The sequence below is a fragment of the Carassius auratus genome, chromosome 40 (assembly GCF_003368295.1).
Source record: "Carassius auratus strain Wakin chromosome 40, ASM336829v1, whole genome shotgun sequence".
NCBI classification, from domain to species: Eukaryota; Metazoa; Chordata; class Actinopteri; order Cypriniformes; family Cyprinidae; genus Carassius; species Carassius auratus.
In genome coordinates this window covers 11,999,698-12,027,679 of record NC_039282.1, presented here as the reverse complement: position 1 = coordinate 12,027,679, position 27,982 = coordinate 11,999,698, and the positions used below count along the sequence as shown (strand labels likewise).

Below are 27,982 nucleotides of genomic sequence, written 5' to 3'. Positions count from 1 at the left end.
TGACCCCATGTGTACTTCAATATGCTCCTGGTCATAAGTGATTAATTGCTGCTGTAGGTGATTTAACTAAATGTTAACAGCAATGCAAGTAGCTACAGGCACTCATACAGTACATCTGAAAGAAACACATTCAGGTTTTAGTTAATATCACATTTATTTTCCATGGAAAACAAGGATAGCAGTCGGCAACCAAAACAATCATACACACGGTACCATTAACAGAACTGTTTTATAGAGGAAGATCCATTTACATACAGTTATAAAATGTACAAATCTAAAAATAGATTACCCTGATAGTGTTATCACGGCGGCAATAAAGTACGTAAAGAACAGAGCCGTTAATGTGTGGCTGCATGGAACACAACAGTGACCAAACGCTCTGTAAGGCCTTGGTTCTGGAAGTGTCTTCCCAATTCATTTTCCCAATTAGAGTTTATTGAAAAAAATATATAATTATAATACAACAATAATTACAATAAAGAATAATTAAAAATAATAAAATCAAACATTCCAGTTAAAGAAAAAGGCAAAAAAAATACAATAAAATAGGAATGAATTGCAAACTACAACTCATTGCTGATTTGACAATATCAATTTGATTATCTAAAAAAAAAAAAAAAAAAAAAAAACATCAAAAAAATGTTCTCTGGGAATTTGACATCATATTGACTCTAGAGAAATCTTCATTTTGACGTAGGGAAAAATAAATGGGATTTTGAACTTCCTGAATCCAACAGTTAGTCTCTGACATTTGTGACGGATCTCTGACTGAATGACTCTGATTGGGCTTCTGAATAATGAGAAGCAAATTCAACATTTCATTGGCTGATCTTCTCCATCACTGCAGGTTAAACAGGAGAACACACAGCCAAATAACCTCATACAATAGATTTTACAACATGGCACTTCTGGGGTTAATAAGATATGGTATGGCATACAAGGTAATGCGTTATGGATAATAGACCCAACCATTTTGTGACTAACAGTACACAAGAGTTCACTGAACTCAACTGAGGAGTTACAGTTACACTCAAAATGATCATAAGGTGGACTACAGTTACAGACTGAACACTTCAGCATGATGGGATAGAAAGGCCACTTCGAGTTGGCATAAACAGCCGCAGGATTGCCTTTGTGACCTCAGTAAAGGAGGCTAAACAAACAAAAGGGGATTTAATCACCAGTGTTAGCATGCTAGCATCATTAACATGTGGACACAATGTTCATACATGCATTAATTAGATAGAAGACATGGGTTAATAAATAGAAACTTTGTCACTGTATTTGGTTATAAAAATAAAAGCAGAAGATGATTTAATCATCTAGATAACCAGAGAGTATTAGCTGTGGAAGAGGTCACAACTGGGAACATTGCCAAAGGCTTTGCGATGAAGGGTTTCTGTAGCCATGTTTCCTTTCAAAGTAGTGAATTAGACTGGAATATTGCATAAAACAATATTTTCCATCCCACGTGTTCAAGAGAACAAAAACTGTACTTCCTGGGAAATCAGCGCAAAGAATCAGCAACTGGGAAAGCCCATGACTCCTTTTTTTCCAACATGATAAATGACTTGCACCTCTGAAGAAATGCAATAACAAACGCTGTCATGTTATCTTGCATTCTGAGATGCTGGGAATAAAGTTGTATAAGGAAGTAAAATCATTTTGATGACAGAATCTGGCTCACTGGTCATTTAGATGGTGTGCAATGAAATGAGTCCACTCACTAGTCCAGTCACATGATCTGTTGAGGCACATGAGTTTTTTTGTTTAGTGAATAAAAATAAATATCAACTTTAATCGAGAGGATTGGTTGGAAGATTTTAAGCACACCTTTTATGCCATGTCCATCTGGCGTTTATGCAATATCCCAAAATTTGTGACAATACATGGATGGAAACATGGCTAATACGGTCCTCTAAATCTACTCAATGGCCCAAAGCTGAAATCTTCATCCCGCGCCCTAACCCTTTCAACGATGACCCTGCATACAGTAAACTTTGGTTACTGGGAAGCTAGCTGCAACCATTCACATCATCCTTGAAGTAGCAACACTGTCCTTTGTTGATTCGTTGTCAAATGACTATCATCCACTTGAGGAGCGTGACACCAAACGAGAGTCCATCACATTGTCCAAGCCTCAGAAGATTGCTTTGATATTTGCTACTGTATGCAGATATATTTCTTCCACCACGATTTGGAGAGCATTTTCATTTTATCAGCAGTACTGTGGACCTTCCGCTCTCGTCTGGCTCTTCGGTCGGCGTGTCGGAGCCCGACAGAGATGGCGGCGTCAAACACCTCCTTAAGGTTTTTCTGTGTGAGAGAAGAGCACTCTATGTAGGCTAGCGCTCCTATTTTGTCCGCCAAGGCGCGGGCGTCCTCTTCCAGGACGGGTCGCTCTCTGCGTCGTGCCAGGTCAATGAGGACCTTGACGTCCTGCCGTAGGTCGCACTGGGTGCCCACCAGTAACACGGGTGTGAGCGGACAACGGCGTCGGATCTCTGGCACCCATTTTTCACCGATGTTCTGGAAGGAAGCGGGGCTGACGACGCTGAAGCACAGGAGGAGGACGTCAGTCCGCGTGTAACAGAAGTGACGCAACTTATCGAATTCGTCCTGAGGTGGAGACAGAGGGAAAAGAGCATCGTTACTGATGTTTAGATAGTTTTCTAACTCGTGTAGCCCTCAGAAATCATTTGTGGGATTCCAAATTGTTATTTTAAATAATAAAATCATTTAACTAGCTCTTGGGGTGTTTTATAATTCCCTGAAGCAATTACATGAAATTATAGAGTTGGCGCTCGCAAAGAACATTGCATGTGGAACACGCAGTGCCTGCTTTAATCTTTTAAACTCGGCCAAAGTTTTCAACTCTGGCACACCCCGTCCCATTTATGCTGCACAAATGAATTATATATAAATCTGTTGAGCTCTTGGAGAGCAGGGCCTCTCAAAACTCTGAGAACAATTCAACTTCACAGGTGAAAATGCCAAAACTTTTCAACGTCTATGCTACATCAACTTGTAGTTACGTTAAGACTGAGATTAAATGTGAAACATGAAAAAAATAAAATCTAGGTAAATCTACACTACAACTAAATAACAAAATAGATAAATACATTATTAATGCACATCACAAATGTTTTAATCTATTTTTAATTTTAATTTATGTTAGTATAGTCATTATGATTTTAATGCATATAAAAATTATATATATATATATATATATATGTGATCCTGGACCACAAAAGCAGTATTAAGTCGCTGGGGTATATTTTTAGCAATAGCCAAAAAAACATTGTATGGGTCAAAATTATACATTTTTCTTTTATGCCAAAAATCATGAAATTAAGTAAAGATGATGTTTCATGAAGATATTTTGTAAATTACCTACATAAATATATAAAAACGTAATTTTTGATTACTTACATGCATTGATAAGAATTAATTTGGACAAATTCAAAAGCGATTTTCTCAGTTTTTTTTTTTGTTTTTTTTTGGCACCCTCAGATTCCAGATTTTCAAATAGTTGTATCTCGGCCAAATATTGTCTGATCAATAAACCATACATTTATTCAAGGCTTATTTATTCAACTTTCAGATGATCTATAAATCTCAATTTCAAATTTTTCGAAAAATGTACACTTGTATAATGTATAACAAGAGATTGTACCACTAAAACATTTTGAATTACTGTTTAATAATAAAAAAAAAATGCAAAAGCAGAAAACAATTACTCTATACTATAGATGAATTAAAGTACGATACTGTATCATTTCAGTTTTTACAGTAATATGTTCAAGCCACCAATTACAGTAGCCTATAAATAACTGTTAAACAGCCACTGCAGTAGCTAACTGTACACAGGTTTTATGGTAACTAGATCAAAATTGCATATTATTATTTCTATTATTATTTTTACTCATGACAGGCTGAAAGCATAGAAAGCATTTTGTGATGCTAGCCTCTGTTTCTCTACTTTTGTGCAAGGTGCATTTGTTCTTTCTCTTTGAAAACTACGTGCAAGCCTGCAGTACTATAACTGGGCATCTGAATTCTTATCTTTCCGTGTTTGCCTGAGCTTGCCTCTGCATGGTTGTGTAAAGGGATTTATAGTTTATGTACTAAGAGGGCAGAGGCATTTATTTGTTAACCCATGTAATGCATGACAAAGGAGTGTCAGATTCTGAAGTTCAAAGCCTTAAACAAAACCCATCGACGGAACAATATAATATTCCAACGTGAAAATCGGAATGAATGTACAGCCAGGGGCCTTTTCACATTATCTTCAGTGATTTCACAAAACAATCAGTGCTGAAAAAAGTTTGGCATCAAAAACACCACTTGGAGTCTGGTTCAACCTGCCCAAGCCCGCATGGCTCAGAAACCGAGAGGGAGATCCAATAACTAAAGTGCCAATAGCTTGAGGGCTGTTCTTTTCGCTCTCTTTTACGATTTCCTCACAGTATGGCATCCCTTTTCCGAGCTCTTCTAATTGCTACCATTTTGTTGCGTAATCACGTTAACATCCAATTTCCAAATCCTGGTTTCAGAGAGTGACAGAAATGCCAACCCCAAACAAAAAAGAACTATTCAGTGGATGTTCCTCTATGGGGTAACCTCGAAATGATTAGGCGCAGTTCTTACCTGTCCTGCAGTGTCACAAAGCTGAAGTCTCACTGGCTGTCCATCCACCTGTACGACCGCTGGAGAAAGAGAGAGAGAGAGAGAGAGAGAGGGTGAGTCACACACACACACACGTTTGGTTTTGTGAAAAGTGGGGACATCCCATAGGTGTAATGGTTTTTATACTGTACAAACTGTATATTCCTACACCAACCCTACCCCTAACCCTAACCCTCACAGGAAACTTTGTGCATTTTTACTTTCTCAAAAAAACTCATTCTGTATGATTTATAAGCGTTTTGAAAAATGGGGACATGGGTTATGTCCTCATAAGTCACCCTCTCCTTGTGATACCTGTGTCATTCCCATGTCATTATACAGAGTTGTGTCCTGATATGACACAAAAACAAGAGCACACACACACACACACACACACACACACCTGTTTCCATTTAGTCATCTGACACGGTGAACAAAGAAAACTTGACTAGACTTAAATTACCAATTTCAAATGAGATATGAGAGGTTATTTTATTAATTAAAGTGCTAATATGCACAGATCCCTTCCATATATGTACACACACACACACACACACACACACACACACACACACACATAAACAACTTTATATCAAATATATATGAATCTCTTTATACAATACCCATATATAGCTTTCATAACCAAATTGTATATTGATTTATATAAACTGAATACATTCAGTCTGTAATAATATTAATAATAATAATAATTAGACTTTTGTGTTAGTGCAGCTCAGAAACAGCTCAGCCTTGCATGTCTGAAAGACTGTACATGTCGTTAAACCTATGAGAAGGTTTGTTTCAACATGCCACGGAACAGTGATCTGATGAAACACAGTAACACTGAGGGCCTGGTGATGGTCCGTCACTTCAAAGTGTTCTGCTCGTCAAGTGCCCATTGTGGAGCTGTCTCTGAATCCCGTCATATGATCTGGCTTTAATTCAGCCCCTCCTCCCTCAAAGTGGCACCTGTTGAATTGCGTAACTGCTCTCAAATCAGTGCAGAGTTTTCTGATCTGGTTCCAGGAGAGTGTGTGTGTGTGTGTGTGTGTGTGTGACATCATCACAGGCTCCAGCACACAATATCTGCTCACAGTGCTTCACACAGTGGACCCAATGGATTTTAGGGGCCAGATTTTCAGGTCAGGCATTATTACGCAAGGGCTTTCTAATTACAAAGACATGCTTGTGGGATCTGACCACCGACTGGCTCTTGTTTGAGGTCCATTCACAAATTATGAAACACTTCTTTGAGTGAAAACGATGGTATAGTAGGTCTACTACATAGTGAGCACTGCTTTAGGTTCCATTAAAAATGTAAGAAAGTAATAATTGACTAATTTCGAGCCCAGGAAACAAACTCAATTTTCTACAGTAAAGTAGCACTAAGAAAAACTTTTCTGATTTTTCAGCTGTCACAATTTTTTATTTATTTATTTATTTTTGTCAACACAACTTCACTTATGGAAGCTAATAAAATAATTCATCAAATTCAGTCTTGCACATGGTGGTCGAATATTTCTTGCTTTCATATTATTATTATTATTTTATGAGTTCAGCATCATGCATGCTCGGATCAGCATGCATGATCTTCAGACTGTGGTTATTATTTAAAAACTGGATAAGTGGTAACCTGCAGTTATTACCTTAAAAACCTATTTCTACATAAAAAATAAAATAAAATAAATAAAGTAATGCCTTTAAGTTGATTCAGTGACGTTAAATCAAATATTAGACTTAAATAAAAACATTATTTATTTATTTATTTCCCTGTGTAACAATATCCCAAGATCAGTTTTTATTATGAACACAATGGTTTGTCATTATTTATAACATATTTGACACTTTAAACTGGCTCTGTTAACCCAAATGGAGAAATGAAATGAATTTTTTTTTAGATATTATTGTAATGGATTTAATCAATAATATTAAACAAACATGCTTGTTAAGAAGAACACTATACATAATAATAATAATAATAATAATAATAATAATAATAATAATAATAATAATTAAACAGGTGAAAGTGGGTTGAAACTATAACAATGTTATAAATGAAGGTTAAAAAGTTAAAAGGTTAAAAATTAAGCTACGAGCTTAAAAGTAGAGCTCTAGGCAAATGGTCACTGACAAAAGGGTTGGAAAAAAGTGAAATTAATTCTATTAAAAATAGAAATTTGTGCATTTGTTTGCAGCTGATGCGCTACAATGGCATCATACGAACCCAAAGACTCACCTGAGAAATCGTCAAACGCTGTCGGGACGTATTTTGTTGGATATCCATTGGTGGTGTAGCTGACTATCAGGCTGGTTTTCCCCACAGCTCCGTCCCCGAGAAACACGCACTTCAGCTGGCGGCCCTGGGCGCGCGCAGACCGGGGGGACCTGGGTTTGTGCGGCGGCACCGGAGGCGCCATCAGGTGACTGTAATCCATGAGAGCAGGGGAATCGCACACTCCTAATGGAGTGACCCGGGAACAAACATCAATAAGACGCCTCTGTAAAGGACTAAGCACTACGAGCACTGCGTAAATGCGCTTGATCCGGTGCAGTGCGCGTAAACCGTCAGTTTTATAAGATCCAAACACTTAGTATCTCCACGAAATCTACAGATTTAAAGTACCTACAACAGCTGAGCAAAGAGTGAGAGAAACAGTTTTTATAGTCACCCTTCATTTGATTAGCTCCTCCCTCCTCACATGGCTGCTTACATCTGTTTCACTAAAACAATGGCAATGGCTGTTGGTTCTTCATTTTTAGAGTATTTCTCCAGTTTTAACAGTTTTACATGACTCGTCTCATTTGTCATACATTTAGAATATATGTTTTATTTATCGCAAGCACAAGCAATCATACCTGAAAGGTAGTTTTGCAGCATTTTAACTTTGGTGAAAGGGAATGTTTTGCTTTTGTTTAATGCATTTTTCTTTTTTTTCTTCACAAAACATATTTTTAGATAAAACATTGACGTCTGAGAGCAAATGTTTTACTTCAGAGGATTTGTAAACATGGTTCCATTAAAATGTAATTTTACATATTAATCAAAGAGGAAAGTATGCAACTTAGGGGCTCATTAAGCACAAATATGTTTATGAATATTAAATGAAAAAAAATCCCTAAAACGCTGGGTTTATAATATATAACAACGTCTTTAAAATAATTAAACAATTAATATTTACAGCACTCTATAATGATAATTTGTATAAAACTTTAGTAGCAGAATTGAATCATGTGCCGTTATTTTACATCTGATTGATCCCATTCACCTTCTCCTTTTGGACGCTAGATATTAAACTGAGCTTTCCTGCCACCTAGTGGTCAAAATATACAACCGAGCTATTTGATATCTATTTTGAGAAATTAATGTACAATATATATATACATATTATGAAATATAATATGTATATATGTAATGTAAGATGTATCTACATATATAAATGCATTGAATTTGAATCAAACTGACTGTATGGGACTAGCTCTATATTAATTCAAAGGACTTATCAGTAAATTGTATGAGAAAGAAAGATTCTGTCGGTGGAAATAAATGCAAAACAATTATAATTTATTTAATGTCTGATGAGGATATTAGAGGTAATTGTAGCAGAATGTTTTCTTGCAGCTAGCTGGACACAACTAGGACGCAAGACAATGCATTTATAAGTGTTATAATACATTTATGGTGTGTGTTTTTAAGTTTGAAAGCCTCAGTCACTATAAAAGCATGCACAAAATGATCCAAAAATCCTATATTGTTTCAGTTTTTGCTTTTGGGCTGAAACAAAAGTTCTCTTTGCTGCATACGAAACAAAACAGTGAGAAGTGAAACTACGTGTGTTAAAAGCAAGCACTATCAGCATCCACTCAGGCCTGTGACTAAACCTTTTAAGGCTTAAAGGCTTCCTGATGTTTTCTGGAAAAGGGCAGAGGGAGGAAGGGAATTATACCAATAGTCTTGCTGACCCTCCATTGCTTAATGGCCATGGAAAGATTGTTAAAAAGTGCACCATAATAATGTCAAATGAAGGGTTTTACTTTAAAGTACATTTTAAATCTTATGTTTAATCATCTTTTGTTGTGCTACACATATTTTGATTATAATTTGAACTGCGTTGACATGACGTGAGGTTAAAATATAAAAAATAAAATGTGTTATTGCACACACACACACACACACACACACACACACACACACATATTCAAGTATATTTGAGTTTCTCATAACTAAATCTTTTTCAGTATATTTGGCAATACACATATCACTATACTTGAACTATATTATTTTTGTTATCAGTACTCTTTTAAAAGTATGCTGCAGTGCATTACTTTTCACCAGAGTTCTGGTCCTTAAAATATGTAAGTATAGCTCTTGTTTTGCTGTCTGTAACATTCTCTCTGAAGCACTATAAAAGTGACTCATATGTCTCATGCATTATATTCCATCCCTTCTGAAGTCATACAATGTTTTTGTGTGCCAAAAGAACACAATTTAAGCCATTAACCCCTTACATTTGAAAAGCCATCTACTAGGATGCAGTAGATGGCAAAAGCCATTAGACTGATTCATTCTGCCACAGGAGGCCTGAAGCCCATCTGACCTCAGCGATAAGCCATGTGATGATTCTTCTGACGTGTTTTTGTACAGAAGTCAGCCGTCAAGTATGTGGTGCGGTCAAGTTTTGGGAAAGGGTGCTAAGAGTGATTGTCTTTAATAGGAAATCAAACTTACACTGAAATAATACCAAGGAAACCAAACATTGGAAAAGAAAATAACATTGTGGTTTTAATAGCTCTTAGGAACTTTAACAGGCTTAAGCTGCCCACACACACACACACACACACACACACACACACACACACACACACACCAATACAATGAATACTGGTCCTGCATTATGTTTCTGGCAGGCGAACTGCAGTCAGTCTGGATTCTAGCCCCTTTTACTTCCCTGAAGTCATCCATGTTTATTCAGATATCTCTCAAGGGGCTATTATTGTACGGGCGGCTCGATTATCTTAATGGTCTGCTTCATTCACACACTCAAACTGACACTGAAAGGTGGAAATGAAAACGTCTTTAACTTCTCCGAGTTCCAAAGCCTTTGATTTTCATCCGAGATTGTTCTTTGCGTGGTCCTCCCTTAAATCCGTATCTCCTCTTACATAAGGCCCCCCCGTGTCATTGGCCCCTCCCCCACTGCTGCGGAGGCGGGACTCTGAGGACAAACTGACATTTAAGACATTTTTGAGTGACAGTGTGTAGCTCCTCCTCCTCTGAGACGGGTCTCAATGGGCTTTAGCTCCACCGGGAGTGGGGTCGGGGGGTGGTCCGCCACCCTGGGCCAGGCGATGAAGGCTGCTCAACAGACACAAATACAATTAGAGTAAAGTATCATATGTGATCTGTCGTAGATTTAGAGAACCAGTGTTTATTGGTAAATGGAGATCAGTACTGTCTGATTAACTATTTTGACTACAAATATCATGAGTCATATTTAAGCACTGATATGAAAGGAAGATATAAATCACTGACTGCAGTAGATGGCGCTATACTCACAAGTCCTTTATGTTGTCAATGTGGGCTTGCACTGCTACAAAGCAGCTGTCCACTTTGTCCTGAAAAAGAAGAGAATTACACGAGCTAAAATATATGTGTTTATTGTATTCATACTATTTTTTTTTCTTTTCTTTTTGAGGTTGTAAACTAAACAAAGATTATTTGAGTACGTTTTACCAGAAACATATTTGCAGTCTTTAAACTTCAGAATTTCAGTGTTTGTTTATAACTATTTGTGATGTTTATTCAATTTCTGAGTGAAATTTGTTTCAAAGTCTTTTTTTTTTCTTCAGTGCAAGGCTAAAAAATACAAAAAAATCTAATTCACTGATTTTACAATATTTTGCTTCATTTTAATAAATATTAAAAATACGGTAGTGTCTTTAGAAATCACTATTGTTTGTTTCATTTCCATATCATTGCACATAAGTCATCACCAATTTATAAATGAATCACTGGACTGTCAATTTAGTGTGCTTATTCATTGCAATTAATTTAAATAATGACAATATAAATGCATACATTTAACCAGGAAGACTTTCTCCCCTATCAATCAAAAACTACAATTAAAATGACAAATTTAATTCAAAATGATGCTGTGGGAAGACACATTATCCCAGATTTAACATCAGCAAGGCCAAACACATGCAACTTATCACAGTTTGAATGTAAAAAGTGCAATTTAGATATTATAGATGCAGCTCTGGGGAAGAAATAATATTCACTACTTCTAATGTCACAGAGAAAGTGTTACCTGGTGCTTTGTGTAAAACAGAGGGACAGAGAAGACAGCAATCACACCTGAACAGCACATGATGTCAAGAGGAAAAAACACATTCAGCATTAACTGCTCCTAAAGCATCACAATACATGTCAATTCTTCATAGTAAATGTAGTGCAATTAGACACAAAAACGTCTAAATATCTTTGAGGCCTTTGTATATGTGTAGATTTGCTAGTTATAGATTAACTAATGGAAGTTACACAGCGTAACTTAGTATAACAAAGTAAAAAAAGTATTAAAGTTGGACATCGTACCAATGATGAGCAAGGTAAGGCCATCGCAGAGGTTTCCCAGGAACGTGACCAGATACATCAGCAACAAGAACTGGGAATAAATGAATAAAACTCAAGTGATGTCCTAAATGTTTGCGTAAACAAAGCAGAAAAGACAAGTCTGATGGCACTTCAGCATACTTTCAAAACTCAAGGAAATGATCTGTTATCTGAAACAGTGCTTCTGCACATATGTGTCTGCTTATATCTCCTCAGTGTGGAGTTGGAGTAGTCACCAAGTCCAAAATTGGAAACCACACTCAGGACAAGACACTCTTGTATACTCCAGTCTCATATACATGAGACCACATGTGTCCCATCATGTCACATTCCACACAGGTCACAGTGTGACTCCGTGACACCCCGAAACTTGAGGACTATTAAGAGTTTGAGCTGAAGACTTTGCAGTGCCAGGCTGAATTTAGATGTGTTTGAAAGACAGTTTGGTCACTTTTAAATAACTGCTCCTCCACTGTACTAAATTATCAATGTATTCATGACATTGTAATTTAAGACATATAGACACCTTGAGAACTAGACTTATCAGGATTTTGCTCATATAATGAAAATAAAAATATATTTAAAAATTCAGAGAATGTAAAAAAAAAAAAAAAAAAACATGGCCAAAAAACACTTTAACATCTCACTTGTTTCTCCTATGGACATAATTTTGGAAAAACTTGAAGATAGTTTGCAATGTTTCTTTTTCTTTTTCTTTTTTGGTAACACGTAATTCTAATGTGTTCTTGTTACACATGTCACATGTACTTAATATTATAATAACTATTATTTATGCATAATTACATTTAAGCAACACTATGCCAAACTCTAATCCTAACCCTAACCATATAGTTAGATAATTAATATTACACAGTACTTAAATGTATAATTACACTGTAACAAGGACACATTAAAATAAGGTGTAACCATTATTATTATTATTATTATTATTTTAATAAAACATAAACCAGATCTAGACACAGAACTAGGGAGGACGAAGGTGAATTTTTTCCTGCTTCTCTATTTTTTATTTATTTTTTTTGCCTGTACAAAAGGCCCTAGTAATCTCATATGTGTCTCAGCTAGAACCTTAAAGAGGTCATATGATGTTGCTAAAAGTAACATTATGCTGTGTATTTTGTCTAATGTAATGTGTTAATACAGTTAAAGATAAAAAAATAAAAAAAGATTACACATCATGTACATTATTGTTGCCTTGCCTTTCTGAAACGTGTCCATTTTTACAAAAGCTCATCGTTCTGAAAAGCGAGGTGTGTTCTGATTGGCCAGCTATCCACTGAGTTGTGATTGGCTGAATACCTCTAGCATGTGACGGAAATGTTACGCCCTTACCATACTGTGATGCCTCGTCCTGGTGCGACGAGACAAAACCAATAAAACCCATTTCAAATTAGGTATTTGTTACATCCAGAGTGGAAATAATTACTGATTATAATGACTTCTACTGTCTTTTTACAAAATGCGCTGCGTATCACGCCGCATAAACATAAAACTGTGTCTGCATTTGTGATTAGAGAAACTACAAACAAGTGCAACTCTACACTGCTCAAAACTCACGTTTCATCAGTGACCAGTCATTTTAGGAGGACGTGGACCAGTCTTAACTTGTATAAAGAATATCTCATTGGATTTGAGACCGTAGTGTTTGCATCTTTAGGGATCTTATCTATGCACGAACACTTGTAACACAAGAGAAAGGAAGATTTTAAATTGCATCATATGACCGCTTTAATTTCCTCTCAAAATGCTGAACATTAGAAATGGATTCTGTAATGCTGTACTATAATGTCTAGGACACACTTTAAAATACACCCCAAAACACTGTCAGAAGAATTTAATTTGGTAAGCCTTTAATAATTAGAGAGACAGCTGTGATCCGCATTATTATAAGTGCACAGCTGAGAGGCCTGACATTAATAAAAACCATTGTTGTGTTTTGTAGAGAAACGTTTTAATTGCCACAGTGATTATGCAAGAATCCTTAGATTTAGGAATGTCATGGAAAGAGAAACGGGTTTATTATTTTGCAATTATCATTAGTGTTTCAACTATAATTAGTATTTTTTCATATAAACAAACAAGCCAGAAGAAATCAGTTGGTTTCTTCCTGTGGCAGAGACAGTGCACATTAATAGGGTAAAAAACCAAATAACCATGAAATATGAGAACTTACTATGAAACATTTCAAGGGAGTTTCTCAATGTGTTTCTTATAGTTTTCTCAAGATATTATATATGTAAAAAACACTTGATCTGTCTCAGGAGGATGATGAACAAAAACAAAAGCCACTTTCAAGTACTGAATATGAGAGGAGACCAAAAAAAAAAAAAAAGATGAGATGAGATGAGAATTTAAATAGAAGCTGAGTGAACAAGAAAAAATGACAAGAACCTCTTATGACAGGCACTACAGAGAACAAAACTAAAAATGTGAATGTGTGCCAGCTATGTGATATATTCTGAAAGAGAGATGTTCTTTCACAGAGAAAAAGAAAAATACTTAATTAAACATTCTTAGAGAGCGATCCTTAAACAATGGGATAAATTGCATTGGCCTAGCTCACAGATTCAGGACGTGAGTGTTAAGATGAATGAATCGTCAGTTCCCAGGCCTCACCTTAAGTGAGTTGAACAGGTTGCCCACAAAGACGAGGTTCCTCAGTGCATCGACGACAGAGAAGGACAGCACAATGGCCTTCTGCATGTAGTGCTGAGCCTCTTCCCCACTTAAACTGATGTCCAACTCTAGATATGACCTGCAATGCATACAGAGACTCTGACATTTAACATACACTCATTTATCCAAAGTAGAGGCCATAACTGTTTCTATAACAGTTACACAGTGCTCCTTTAGCTCTTTTTTTTTCTGACTAAACTCATAGCTAGCATTTTATGTAACCCAAATAGGCACAATTCAGATGTTCTGCACATTTTGCAGAATCTGACAAAACTACATATCGATTACAGATGACGTGCAAAAATAATAATAATACTCAAGCTCAAAAACTTCATAAGGGGCAAAAATGTTGGTCATGATAGAAATGATGCAACTGGGGTACATTTGTTACTGTAATTGTGTAAAAAATTATTAAGATTCAATCGAACACTGCAAGGACAAGTAAATGTAAATCAGTGTACTGTATTAAATAGAGAACAATCTTACCAAATAGCCAAAATATTAGTATTAAACTATTTTTTTTTTCTGAAGGAAAAGTTGATATATAGTTTGAAAGTTTTATTTTAGCTTAATGGAACAATACAATTTACTTTCACTTATAGACAGTCTTTGTATAATATAATGTTTACAGTTATTAAAAAAATGCTTTAAAAATCTTTGCATAATGGAAAGGGCACTTGTTGTTTATAAAACCAACACATAATGTTGTGTTACAACCAAATGCTCTGCTCAGCGCTCATTATGTTTTGTTTGTACTAAGGTAGGGGTGTCCAATTCAATTCTGGAGAGTTTAGTTCCAACCCTGATTTAACACACATACACACCATGTTGTTTTAAAAATAATCCTAAAAGACTTGATTAGTAGTATCAGGTGTGTTTAATGAGGGTTGAATCTGAACTCTGCAGTGCTCCAGCCCTCCAGGAATACTAAGGTGAGGATATGTTAAGGACATATTTCAAATCAGTAAATTAAAAACCGATGAAGAGTGAAGAAGAGGTCAGAGACTCACTGGAAAGGGTGAACGCCATCTCCCATCTGGAGCACTTGCAGCAGTTTGTAATAGATTCTGACTGAGATGGTGAAGCACATGATGGCCAGGGAGAGCGTGGACACTACAGAGATGATGCTCAGCTGAAACAGGGACAGCAGTCCCACCACCAATCCTGTGAGCACCATCCCTGTCCGCTCCATATCCTTCCAGTAGATCAGGTCCATTGCTGCATGGATCGAGAAACAGAAAAAAAGGATTTAAAGGTTTAAAACGACAAATGGTTTGCTACAAACTGTTGTGGACAAACAATTCTTCAGTGGTAGAGGGTTGTGAGTGGTTTCCAGGGTGTTGCTTTGTGGGTGTTTAAATATTTAAAAGTTCAGACCTCATGTTACTCCTTTAGTGTTTTCAAAATACTCCAGTGTACTCCTACAATGTCACTTAGTAAACATTGTAGCATTGTAGCATGTTTCTCCTCAACAAAGCACTTGATTTAAGTATATCACAAACATGTGGGCTTCATGTCAAAGTTTAATGCTTAGGATTGGGGCTTTTAGAGCACCTCTAATAAAATGGATGAGAAGCTTAATGTGATCTGCTCCAGCAGGAGATGTCCTTGTTGGACATGAAACAACATTCAGATCAACCAATCAGATCTAAAGGTAAGAATTAACTGTTATGTCTTGAACAACATCCTTTTCATTCTATAGCTTTAAGGTTAAGGATCAGGTACAGCAGGGTAGATAGAAAGGATGATGTCCCAGATACATATTTGAATATATTTAACAATAATTATTTGACACCATAAAGTCCTTGCCCATTGTTTCAGCAGCATTTGTTCCAGATGTGTTTTTCCCATTCAGTTTTAAAAAGTCATTTTTTTAAAGAGTACATACAGTACATATGAGGTGAATCACAGCATTACAAACTTTGATTTGAAGGAAAAACATATTAGAAATCTGACAAAAAGGTGTGTAGCAATGGAAATGGAAACATTTTTAAATGCAAAGAAATACGATACAATGAATCATTGCAAATGACATAAAATAAAAATGATGGATAAATATACAAATATTTATCTGAAGATGTTTCGGTCACACTTTATTTTAGGGTCCAATTCTCACTATTAACTAACCATTAACTATGACTTTTGCCTGAATGAACTCCTTATTTGCTGCTTATTAATAGTTTATAAGGTAGTTGTTAAGTTTAGGGTATTAGGTAGGATTATGGATGTCATGCATTATATGTACTTTATAAGCACTAATAAACAGCCAATATGTTAATAATAAACATGCTAATAAGCAACTACTTATTAGTGTGAATTGGACCCTATACTAAAGTGTTACCGATGTTTCATATGTATATATAAAATAATTTTAGGTTTATTGCAAAATATACATATTGTCACGGTTATGGACTTTTGTTTGTGTTCCTGTCTTAGTTTTATTTGATTTAGTTCTTTCTGTTCACGTGTGTTTATATTTCCTAGTCTGTCTCCATTAATTTTAACCAGGTGTTCTCCTCAGTTCCCTTGTTCTGTATTGAGTATGAGTATGTTTTATGTAGATGTTGGTTGTGCTGCTATTCCCCTGAGTTTCTCAAGTGCTCCTTACAGTGAAAGTGAAAGTTAAGTGACATTCAGCCAAGTATGGTGACCCATACTCAGAATTTGTGCTCTGCATTTAACCCATCCGCAATGCACACACACAGAGCAGTGAACACACACACACACACACACACACACTGTGAGCACACACCCAGAGCAGTGGGCAGCCATTTATGCTGCGGCGCCCGGGGAGCAGTTGGGGGTTCGATGCCTTGCTCAAGGGCACCTAAGTCGTGGTATTGAAGGTGGAGAGAGAACTGTACATGCACTCCCCCCACCCACAATTGGGAGTCCAACCCTCTAACCATTAAGCCACGACTTCCCCAAAGCACCAACACACTACCTTTTGTTTCCACTCCTGCAATGGATATCCTTGCTGTAAAGCTCCTTTGTTTGGAGCAAAAGGATTGCTCCATTAAGGACCACACAAGGGACTTTCTGGATCTGGCCAACCAGACTCATTACCCGGGCAGCTTCCTGTGCTTCTTTTATTTTGTTTGACTCAACACCTCGACTAAGGCAAAGCAGACAGGGAATGCTCCTTGAGGGAGTTTCACTGGTTTTGTGGAGTGGGTGCTGAAGAAAAATGGACTGTATTTCTCTGTCTGCCCCGCTGAGGAGGACATCTCCAGCCACACTCCCGACCCAGAGACCAGCGAGCCATCAGCCCACTGCTTGGAGCATTCATCTGAGCCCACCGCAGAAGGAGAGCCCGAGTCTGACACCACACGAGTGTCAAACATCAAAAGAGGTTTGGAGAGGTTGTTCTCAGCACCCCTGAATCACCTGTGTTTCCCGATTCTCATATGTCTCCTGAATCTCTGCTGGTTCTGTCCAGCTCTCCTGCATCTCCTAAGCTCCCTTCTCTTAAAATCAGCCAATTCCTTAGCCCTGTCTCTGCTGGTTCTTTTCAGTCCCCTCAGCTTGCCCTTAGTCAGTGCCATCTGGGTGCTCAGTCTTTCGACCCATCGGCTCTGCCTTGGCTCCTAGTTCCCTCATTTCCACCATGGCCCATCATTCCCCTGGCTCTACCAGGCTCCTTGTCCGTCCGGCTCCGCCTTGGTCCAACGTCGACCATCCCTCCACTCTGGACTCCACTCCTCCGGCTTCACCTTGTCACTCCATCCCTCTAGCCTTGTCAGGCTCCTTCTTCTCTCTGGCTTCGCCTTCATCCTAAGTCGCTTTTGCTTCTCCATGGTCTTTCAGATCTCATCCTTTAGTTCGCCTGAGTCTTCAGCTCCGCCTTGGCCCTCCGGACCTTGGGTGTCACCCTGGTTCTCCGTCTGCTCTGCTCCACCTGGGTCTCCACCTCCAAAAGATCTGTTTTCATCAGTTGTGTCCCGGATGATGTCTACCAAATCTCCACCATTCCTCCTTCCTCCCTCGTCTCCACCTCGGGGCCTCTGGTTGGCTGGTCTCTGGACCAACACCTGGCTCCTCCTGCTCCTGGCTTCTCCATCTTCTCCACCATGGTTCCTCCCATCACCTTCTCCCATTCCCTATCTTTCTCCTGCTCCATGTCCTCCTCCAGAGCCCTCACCCTCCCTTATCAGGGAGGGGGGCAAACTGTCATGGTTAGGGACTTTTGTGTTCCTGTCTTTGTCTTTGACCTAGTTTTGCATTCTCTCATGATTAGTTCATTATGTTTACTTATGTTTATTAATTATCTTGTTGTTTCCATTCATTTAAGCCTGGTGTTCTACTCAGTTCCTGTGTCTTGTATTGAGTGGGAGTATGTTTTATGAGTTATAGAGATTGTCTATAAGAGATCTGAAACAATAAACAGTTGGAGACAAACCTTTGAAAAGAATCATAAATCATAAAGTATAAAGTTCACAGAAATATAAATAGCATTTGATGATAAGAACAGTTGTAAGGCAGCAGATGAGGTGACATGGTAGTGATTTAAGCAACTGTTTAGGCTATATTCTTTCATAACGATTGGCAAGATTAGATTAACTAGCTCCCCCCAAACCTTTGTTTAGAGCTCTATTTTTTAACAGATGCAGAAATGGAATGTTACAATGAGGAATACAATTACAGTGTTGCTTTGAAAGCACTGTAAGAATCAATGTAGATAAATGTAAATCAAAACTTCTAAGAAAGGACAGAAACTTTAGGCTACAGTAAATGAAGATAGGTTTAAGTTATCAGTGACAGGGAGAAGAAGCAGCAAGGAGTCTTTTGGGCTGACCTCTGCTATTTTTAGTCAGTGTAAGAAGGATGAGAAACTAAGAATTTAAAGTGGTCTCTTTAAAGCACCTGCTGACAGCACTCAACCTGTATCCCATTGCCTATCGATAGTCTCAGGGCTTCAAGAACTGCACATAACGTTCTCTCCTTGACTCTCAGTAATGAGAACAGCTATACTTCTCAATCGCAAGCACTCATCAGTGCTATAAAGCCAGTTTTATTCACTAGGAAAACATTCTGTACCCTGTCTAAAGGGACTTAAGAAAAGCAGTAGCTTACAGGCTAATACTGTGGCTAATCCATTCAGAATTACCTCAGCGCTAATGCCATTCATGTCTGTTGTGCAACTCTGAATGGTGGACCTAGCAGCAGGTGAATGGACTATTTACAATGTAATTACAAGCCTCTAGCGTTGAGACAAAACTGTCTTTTGTTATGCCAGGTGGCCCAGCTGACTTATTTGACGCAGTTAGCTTTAGCAAGCTTACTCAGCTCAGGCAATATAAACAAACGCAAAGCTAATTTCGGATTTCTTCTTCAAACTTTCAGATTGAATGAAAGTTGCAGAATTTTTTATAATGTTAACAACAAAAGCATGTTAATTTGTTGAATAATATACAGTTAGCTGATCATTATAACTAAATCACAGGCCAGATAAATTGGTTAATATCATCCTGAAGGGTTTTATTTTGTGTTAATGACTGACCCACTTAAACACAGCTACCAAATAAATAAATAAACAAAGAGATATGAAATATTGATATGAGATACATAAAGATACATATGAAAGTAGCATAGTTATGTAGATCTCTAATGTAATATTTGAATGGCGAATGCTGCATTTAACCAATCAAGTATTTCAGAGAGCAAGGCAATTAAATATATATTAAATAAAAACTGGGAATAACATCTAGACATGTAGCCTACTAAGAAGTTGTTTTCATTCATTCTCCATCTCCTACAAAAACACACATTCCCTCATATTATGAGATGCCACACATATCTCGCTTACATAATCAAAAATAATAAAAACAATAGACAACTCAAATGACAGAATGAACTCTCAACTCGTTGCTTTGTGGTTCGGAGAGATATAAAAGTAAACCTAGCCCATGTCTCTTAATTCTCTCAGCTCACATGATACTCTATGGACAGAATCATAATTTGAAAGCCCAAGTCTGTGTGTATTTCCTGCTCCCTCACCTTTACTGGTCATTTTGGAGTCTTCATGGGCCAATCCCTCTCTTGCATGTGTCTATGTCCCTGATCTTCTCTGAAAACCCCTCAAGCTGTTTTCGGCTGGATCTGCTCTGTCAGCAGCCCCCCGGGCCAACAACCCAAAAATAAATCTGCACAATTGTACCCGCCCCATTAAAGAAGACAGAGACAGTTAGACTGGCAAACACACTCACTCACAAATAAACTGTACATACAGGTGCTTCTCAATGAAGTAGAATGTCGTGAAAAAGTTTGTTTATTTCAGTAATTCGACTCAAATTGTGAAACTCTTGTATTAAATTAATTCAATGCACACAGACTGAAGTAGTTTAAGTCATTGGTTCTTTTCATTGTGATGATTTTGGCTCACATTTAACAACCCCCCCCCCCCCCTTACCAAATAAATAAATAAATGAACAAACAAAAAATAGATGTTTTTTCAGTGTACATGTATAGAAGCAGATTCGTCTCAAATGTAATTCACGCAAATTATATGAAAATTATATTTGCAAATTATATTTGAGACTAATCTGCTTCCATATACATGTATGTGGTTACTTTGAGATCCAGTGAGTAAATAGATCAATTGTGCAGTTTTAATGTGTTATGCCTTTTTGTTATGCATCTGTTTATGCACCTGCTCTACAGATTACTGTGAAGTGTTGTTGACATTGTTCTGCATAATGACTAATGAAGAAATAATTTCTGTACTGCTAACATGAATTCTCTCACTAATGTTTGTTTTGGAGACAGATGTCTCTTTACAGTGAATATTCTTCAGTGCACCAATCACATCCATTTTGCCACCTCCCCACTGGAAGCACATGCCAACCATAATTGCTTTGGCATCATCCCATTATGGTTCAGCCCCTGGAGTGTTTAACCATGGCGGTGGAAACTGTATTCTCCAGTAAAACATGAGCATTTGTGCTAACATGTGGGAAGCCAGTGCTTCTCGTGGACAAGAGAAACTATATCCCTCGGTTATGTTTTACATATTGACTAATGAAGTGCTGACAGAAGACAACAAGGGTTTAATCAATATGACAATTCGAGCAGTCTTGGAGAAACTGGTAACAGATAATTGATTATAATGATGGGAAGTGATGTCTAACCTGCTATTTGGATGCGAACAGTTGGCCCCACAGATAAATTGAGAGTGGAGTACCACTGCTTACAGAGCTGTTCTTCCTGAGTGATTCGTCCGATGGCGGGAGGTGTTGTATGTGATGGCTCCACCATCTGCAGGGTGGTGATGGTTTCCAAGGCAACAGAAGGGTCTGACCCATGAAGCTGTGGTACTGCCAACATAATTTACAATTTATCGTCATGATATTATCTCTACGACACCGATGCAAAAGATGAATGAAGGTTTTTGTCTATATATTTGCTTACCATTGTGAATAATTTGTGAGAAAAAAAAAAACTTTATAATTATTGTATTATTTTACATAATTCTTCTTCTTATTTTTAAACAAACTGTTCACAGTTGTATAAACGAAAAAAAAAAGATTAAAGTCAAATTAAAAATCAAATTATATACCTACACTCATAATATAAATGATCATTTTTAATTATGTAAAAAAAAGTTTATATTTTTTACTTTTAATATAAAATAAATAACTCTAAATTAAATGTAATTACATTTACAAAATTATTAAAAAGTAAAATACTTGTGTACATAAACTTTTCAATTTGCAATTGTTTTTTAATGAAATTATTTTAATTATTATTTATTTATTAAAACAAAAAAGAACATTTCTAATTTTTTATTAATTATGTAAAATGTTTTGAATAAATAATGAATAACATTTTATTTTTATTTCTAAAACAAATAATTCAAAATTAAATAAAATGCTAAATAGAAAAATAAATTACTTAAATACATGTATTTTTTATTTAATTTTTAATAATTGTAATTTAAAGTACAAATAAAATTGTAGAGAGAGGGATTAATTATCAATAAAAAAAAAAAAAAAAAAAAAAAAAAAACTAAGTCTGCTTTTGATAATCTAAGGAGTTTGTGCTTTTTGCCCGAGCAAAACATCTCAGATTACATATGCAACCCCAAGAGGGAATGAGATGCTACGTCCTATAGCAGATACTATGAGGACTGCCTCTAGCATTACCGGTGTCTGAAGCATGGTCAAGCCCTAGCTATGGCGAGGAGACACAGCTTTACGTGCATAAACCGAGATGTTCCCCTCGTAGGGAACTCACACTGCATCATCTTGCGGACACTATAAGGAACAGAATGCCCACTCAGCCATGCAACGGCGCATGTCTCATCACCTGGTGAGAGAGCACCAAGAGAAGCAGAGATGTATAGTAATGAAGTACAACTACTTCACTACTGTACTTAAGTACTAAAAGGCAGTCAAAAGAGGAAAACCAAGGTCTAGCTCGGACCAAGGAAACAGAACCGGAGCACACAACGTTTTGAATAATTTATTAATAAAAAACGACTAACGTTTCGACGCTCATGCGTCATCTTCAGAGTCAAACCATGAAAGGCAACATACAGATTTTATAGCATTGAAGTGCAAATCATTGGCGACAAGCCTAGATGGGTGTGGTACATCAATTAATTAATCATAATTAGGCACTCAGCGGTACACCAGTGTGAATTACAAAAAACATGAGAGACCCAGTTCCTCATTCAGACCATTAGGTTCCACTGTGTTAAGAGTGAAAATCCAGAACGCCTCTCTTTGTAGTAGGTACTTGACTATATCGCCGCCTCTAAAAGGCGGTATCTGTACTTTACTAGAGTATTATTTTTTTCTCCTACTTCCACTTTTACTTCAGTACATATTTTCGCTGAGTTTAATACTTTTACTCCGATTTTTTTTTTTATGTGCTGCATCGTTACTCGTTACAATTATAAAAATGTTACGAATCATTCCATTACAAACCACTGCCAGAACTGTAGATGGCAGGTTTGATGAAGCTGGCACATCATTGAGCGAATCAAGCGATTAAGAAGACATGCTGAACTGCTGTGAAGAGAGAAATGAACACCGAGCCGAGCCAGATAATGACTCGTCCACGAGTCAAGAACCGGTTGCATCGGTTCTCGGATGACCAGTAACGTTAGTTCTTTCTGACAGTTCGATTCAATAAACCAGTTGAAGAAAACAGTTCACCGTTTCTTTTGCGCTCGACGCAATGGCGTCTTTGGCGTTGACTGCAAGCCTTCGGTTTACCTGAGCTCATAACATTAGCACAGAATCAGTTCAGAATCAATCACCAAAAGAATCAGTTCGGTTCAGACGCTCTGCGTGTCGGTTTGCTTCACGCTAAATCACACATGCGCAGTATCATCAGCTCCTCAGTTCACGAATCGGACGCGTCTGACAGAAACAGTTCTTGACTCGTGAACGAGTCATTATCTGGCTCGGCTCGGTGTTCATCTTCAGTTCTCTCTTCACAGCAGTTCAGTCAGTGTACTGTTTGAGTCAATGAATTACTCCGGGATATTGGTTTGTTTTAACTCAGAGGGAGTGTCAGACACATTAATAAAGTTAACAGCTTAATTCATTTGTAGATTAATGCGTATTGGAGATGCAAACCGTTTAAAACGATTCAATTCGATTTGGTGAACTGTTTCAAAAAGATCCGGTTATATCGAATGATTCGTTCGATAACCGGATATAACAAACTGCTTTGTTTTTAACTGTCTTAAAACAGACACTGAAGAGAAGACAATGCTGAGTTTTTGCTATTTTTGGACCAAAATGTATTTTCGATGCTTCAAAAAATTCTAACTGACCCTCTGATGTCTTACTGGTTTGAAACAACATGAGGGTGAGTTATTAATGACATAATTTTGCAAACTGGGCGAACTAACCCTAGTAACCGTTTTTTGTTTACAAGAAGTTACAGTCAAAGGAATTGTGATTGTCCTTTAGGTGAATCATTTGAAATAGTAAAAACAATATGTTCAAACTTTTGAATACTTTCTTTAATAGCTACATAACACAATACTTCTACTTTTACTTTCAGTACTTGAGTAGTACATTTTAAAATAGACTACTTGCAATACTTAAGTACAAAAATGTTGAATACTTTAGTACTTCTATTTTAGTGTGGTGCTTAAAGAGCACTTCAACTTCTACTCAAGTCACTTTTTTGATAGAGCACTTGTACTTTTACTCAAGTCTGGGTCTCTAATACTTTATACATCTCTGAAGAGAAGTGATAGACATACACCAAAACTTTCCTCAGAGTCAGAGCTCACACTCTCATCTCTATCACCAACCACTTTCCCCAGATGAGCCCAATGAATGACCCAAAAGAAAGAGTATCTAGATCCCACTGAGAGCCTCAAGAGCGGATATGCTCATGTGAATTCTGACAACTATCCCTCAGGAGAGAACAAAATGAAAGGAAATCCTGAAAGGGAAAGCACTTCCTGTCAGATTCCTTCCATGCCCTGCCTGCAATCGCCATAGCCGCGTTTCCACCACAGGAACTTTACCCAGGAACTAGGGACTTTGGGCCGGTCCTAGGTGTGTTTCCACCGCAGGAACCAGGAACTAAATAAAGTTGCCCCTCAGAAAGTCCCTGCTGGCGAGGTAGTACTTTTTCAAAATTCCAGAACTTTCGGGGGCGGGACTTGGGTCCTGAGCATCCTGATTGGTTGAGTTCATGCAGCATTGTGTTTTCAACCACCATTTATTCGGATCATTTTCAAAATATTACTGTTATTGTGTCATGAAATGTAATTTTAAAAGTATTTCAGGCGAGAATGTAGTTGTTTAAAACTCAAATCTGCGGTTTATTTATAAAGACAGCGCCTATTTAAAAATGTGTTTCAACGATTTTAGAGACGATCAGCTCCACGTGATCAGTGAGAGTTCAGTGCTCATGTATCCAGTGAGAGCACTTTCTACTCAGCTAGACCTTCTGATATGTGCCGCTGGCTCTTAAAATTGCAGTAGCCAAGGCGAGCTGACTGAAGTTATCAAGTTTGCAGAATTACCGGATTTGCGTCATCGCGGACATCACACCCCGAGTCGAACTGGAAGTCTGAACTACTAAAGAAGGAAATCAATTGGCATTTCTTAGCACAATCACATCGCAGAGTGTGCATTTAGCTCCCCTGAGAGTCAAACACGCTCTCTTCAAACACTAGATTCCCTCAAGAATCAGGTGAGAACAGAACAGAAACGCATTGCATTAAGTCTGTTTGACTCTCTTGATAGGTGAGCAAACTCATGCACCTGCTGTCTACAATCTTGAGTTAAAGGCAAAGCTTTACCTCTTCTCTCAGTAGCCCAGCATATGCTTTCAACATCCTGATTTCTCATGAGTCAAATGAACATTCAGGCTTTTCCAAGGCCTTCTAAAAACTCTCTACAGTGAACCCCAGGATCTGAGTTTACACTTTGCCTCGGCAGCAGCAGGACCCAAACCGCGAGACACAGGTGCTTGGCCCTTATCCCTTAAGAAGACAAACGTGAACATCATTGGAGCTTTCTCATTGGAAACTTGCCACAAAAAGTGCATTCCCTATAATGTCTGCTAGAGGACGCAGTGCAAGCTCCCTAGAAGGGTTATTAGTAATTGCATTAGATATGGATCAGGTCCCGTTAATGCAAGTCAGTGTCTGCTTTGAACAAAGCTATTGTAAAATACATCATGTACACATGCGAACGCACACGTTTGTTAATATTTTGTATACATTAGCACCTGCTACTTGCTCATCTTGATGACTGGATGTTAAGTTGTGTGTTTGGATGCCTGAGATCTCCTCCGTTGCTTCCCATGTCCATGTGTCTCTATCCTGAAACTCCTCCACCCTGTGGGTCTGTGGTTCTTGTGTCCAATGCAGGCTCCCCTCCTCCGCATCTCCCTCCCCTTCTACAGTCAAGAAGGCATGAGGGTCCAACTCCACAGCAGGGGAGTCCGTAGGTACCTGGGTCTCCAGAGTATCCATGCGGTGCAGTGAACCGCGGCCGCCCTTACCACCGGTCCTGCGGCGCCCCGAGTCTCTCCGTGAAGAGCAGTCGCTCTCAGAGAAGGCAATGTAGGAGAAGGTGAGCTCAAAGGAGTTCTGACGTGGTGTGCTCCATACGGAAGAGCTGCTGGGACATGTGTCATCATCCTCCAGGCCTTCATCGTCGTCAGACCATTCCCTGGCTGTCTGCAGTTCTGGGAAGTCAGACTCCTCATTTCCACCTGACCAAATATGGTGTATGTTTAGGTCTATATATATATATATATATATATATATATATATATATATATATATATATATATATATATATATATATATATATATATATTTGAAAGCCTTTAAAGGGCTATAATAGATGTAGACATAAGGTATAAGGATATAAAATATATCTCATATATCTCATATATCTGAATGTGAAAATATACTGTATATGAAAATTATTTAAAATGAATTAAACATATTACCATCTGAGCAGGGAGGAGTGGAGTCAGGTGTTGAGCTCACTGTTCCAAATTCCTCTGAAATGACAGAGCAATAAATGATACTCAATTCAAGGGGAATCACTTTTAGAGCTTATATATATATATATATATATATATATATATATATATATATATATATATATATATATATATCTGACTACAGTATGCCCATTATTTCTTGATTTCTGTCCACACCATGTCCTCCACTGTGGTATTGACTTATTAATGAATTATTGTTCAGATAAAGCTGCCCTAAAATGCCACATTGAAACAAAACTAACTCTATTGTTGGCCATACAGATCTTTCCTTCAACTGTTCAGCTCATGCTGAGAAAAGACTGCAAAGTGGAACAGGCTTATGCTCATGTCTGTTTGAATAATATGGGCATCCATAAAGAGACCTGTGATAAAAGCCTCTGAGCCTTCATTTTTGCTCAATGGGATCAAAACAAACAACAAAGGAGGAACAAAGCTTTATTCAGATCTTTAAGTCAGAGGTTTCCTTTTCAGCTCTCTGTCACATATTGTACAAACATGAGTGTTGTATTTTATGTCTGGTCTTATAAAAACATGAGATTAGTGCCTTATTCTATTCTATTTACATACTTGCATATACACTCTTAAAAGTAAAGATTTCAAAAGGGGGGTTTGTAGCGATGTAATAGAGCATTTTCAAAATTGAATAAGGGCTGTGGGCCAAAGGTATATTTTGCCTATATATATATATATATATATATATATATATATATATATATATATATATATATATATATATATATATATATATATATATATATATATATATATATATATATATATATTAAAATAATGGAACAAAAAATATTTCATATTTTACATGATTTTCTAATCAAATTCACTTAAAAACTTAATGTTAAACACATTTAAATTGGTAATTTTAATATGCTATAATTCAATGACATGTTTTGTTTTTCATTTTTCTTAATTCTTGTGATATAGCATGGTGGGCCAAATCATAGGTCAACACAGGCCCTCATAAGATCATTTGTGTAATGTTTCAATAAGCAGTACTCAATGTAAACACTCACATTCTGTAAGATAAATTAGACAAAAACAAACCAACTGTAGCAACTGTTACACCAAATTATGCCAGATTATTACTAATGACAACCATTTTTCTTTATTTCCCCCCTCCGATACATTTGTAAACAGCACATTATAGGAACAGAGCTAGTACACACTGCAAAATCAGCAGAATCCAGCAAAACTGGCAGGTGAACAAGTGCTGGAGCCAACAAAGCAACCGAGATGATGCATCAGACACAAAACAAAAGAATACAAACACATCAGCGGCATACAGAGAGAAACATACAGAGACAAAGGAAGGACTCACTGCAGTGGGAGAACCCTAAAACCTGACCCATGCTCCATCAAGGCACCGCTGGGCCCATCCAGTCTGGAGTCCCCCCTCTCCTCCGTGCTGTGGCACTCCTCTGCTGAATCGCTCCCTCTCTTTTCAGCTCTCTCATGCTCAGTGCTCCTCATGCACCCCTCCCTCCCTCTCTCCTTCAC

At 37.4% G+C, this 27,982-nt stretch overlaps 2 protein-coding genes across 3 annotated transcripts; both read right to left on the bottom strand.

Annotated features, from left to right (window-relative positions):
- Window positions 1-135: 135 nt before the first annotated feature.
- On the bottom strand, window positions 136-7,318 carry LOC113058585 (rho-related GTP-binding protein RhoU-like). The gene is made up of 3 exons (XM_026226615.1): window positions 6,905-7,318; window positions 4,651-4,709; window positions 136-2,619 (listed from the first exon to the last, which is right to left on the bottom strand). The coding sequence occupies exons 1-3, from the start codon at window positions 7,101-7,103 to the stop codon at window positions 2,164-2,166; spliced, it is 714 nt and encodes a 237-aa protein (XP_026082400.1). The 5' UTR covers window positions 7,104-7,318; the 3' UTR covers window positions 136-2,163.
- A 2,104-nt stretch (window positions 7,319-9,422) lies between these two features.
- On the bottom strand, window positions 9,423-27,982 carry LOC113058584 (reticulon-1-A-like). Of its 2 annotated transcripts, XM_026226613.1 has the most exons (10): window positions 27,804-27,982; window positions 26,414-26,467; window positions 25,682-26,170; window positions 21,103-21,288; window positions 14,986-15,193; window positions 13,916-14,054; window positions 11,261-11,330; window positions 10,977-11,023; window positions 10,223-10,281; window positions 9,423-10,021 (listed from the first exon to the last, which is right to left on the bottom strand). In XM_026226613.1, the coding sequence occupies exons 1-10, from the start codon at window positions 27,832-27,834 to the stop codon at window positions 9,952-9,954; spliced, it is 1,353 nt and encodes a 450-aa protein (XP_026082398.1). In that variant the 5' UTR covers window positions 27,835-27,982; the 3' UTR covers window positions 9,423-9,951. The 2 variants fall into 2 exon arrangements, with proteins under 2 accessions (XP_026082398.1, XP_026082399.1); XM_026226614.1 differs by lacking the exons at window positions 21,103-21,288; window positions 25,682-26,170; window positions 26,414-26,467; window positions 27,804-27,982 and adding an exon at window positions 19,973-20,115.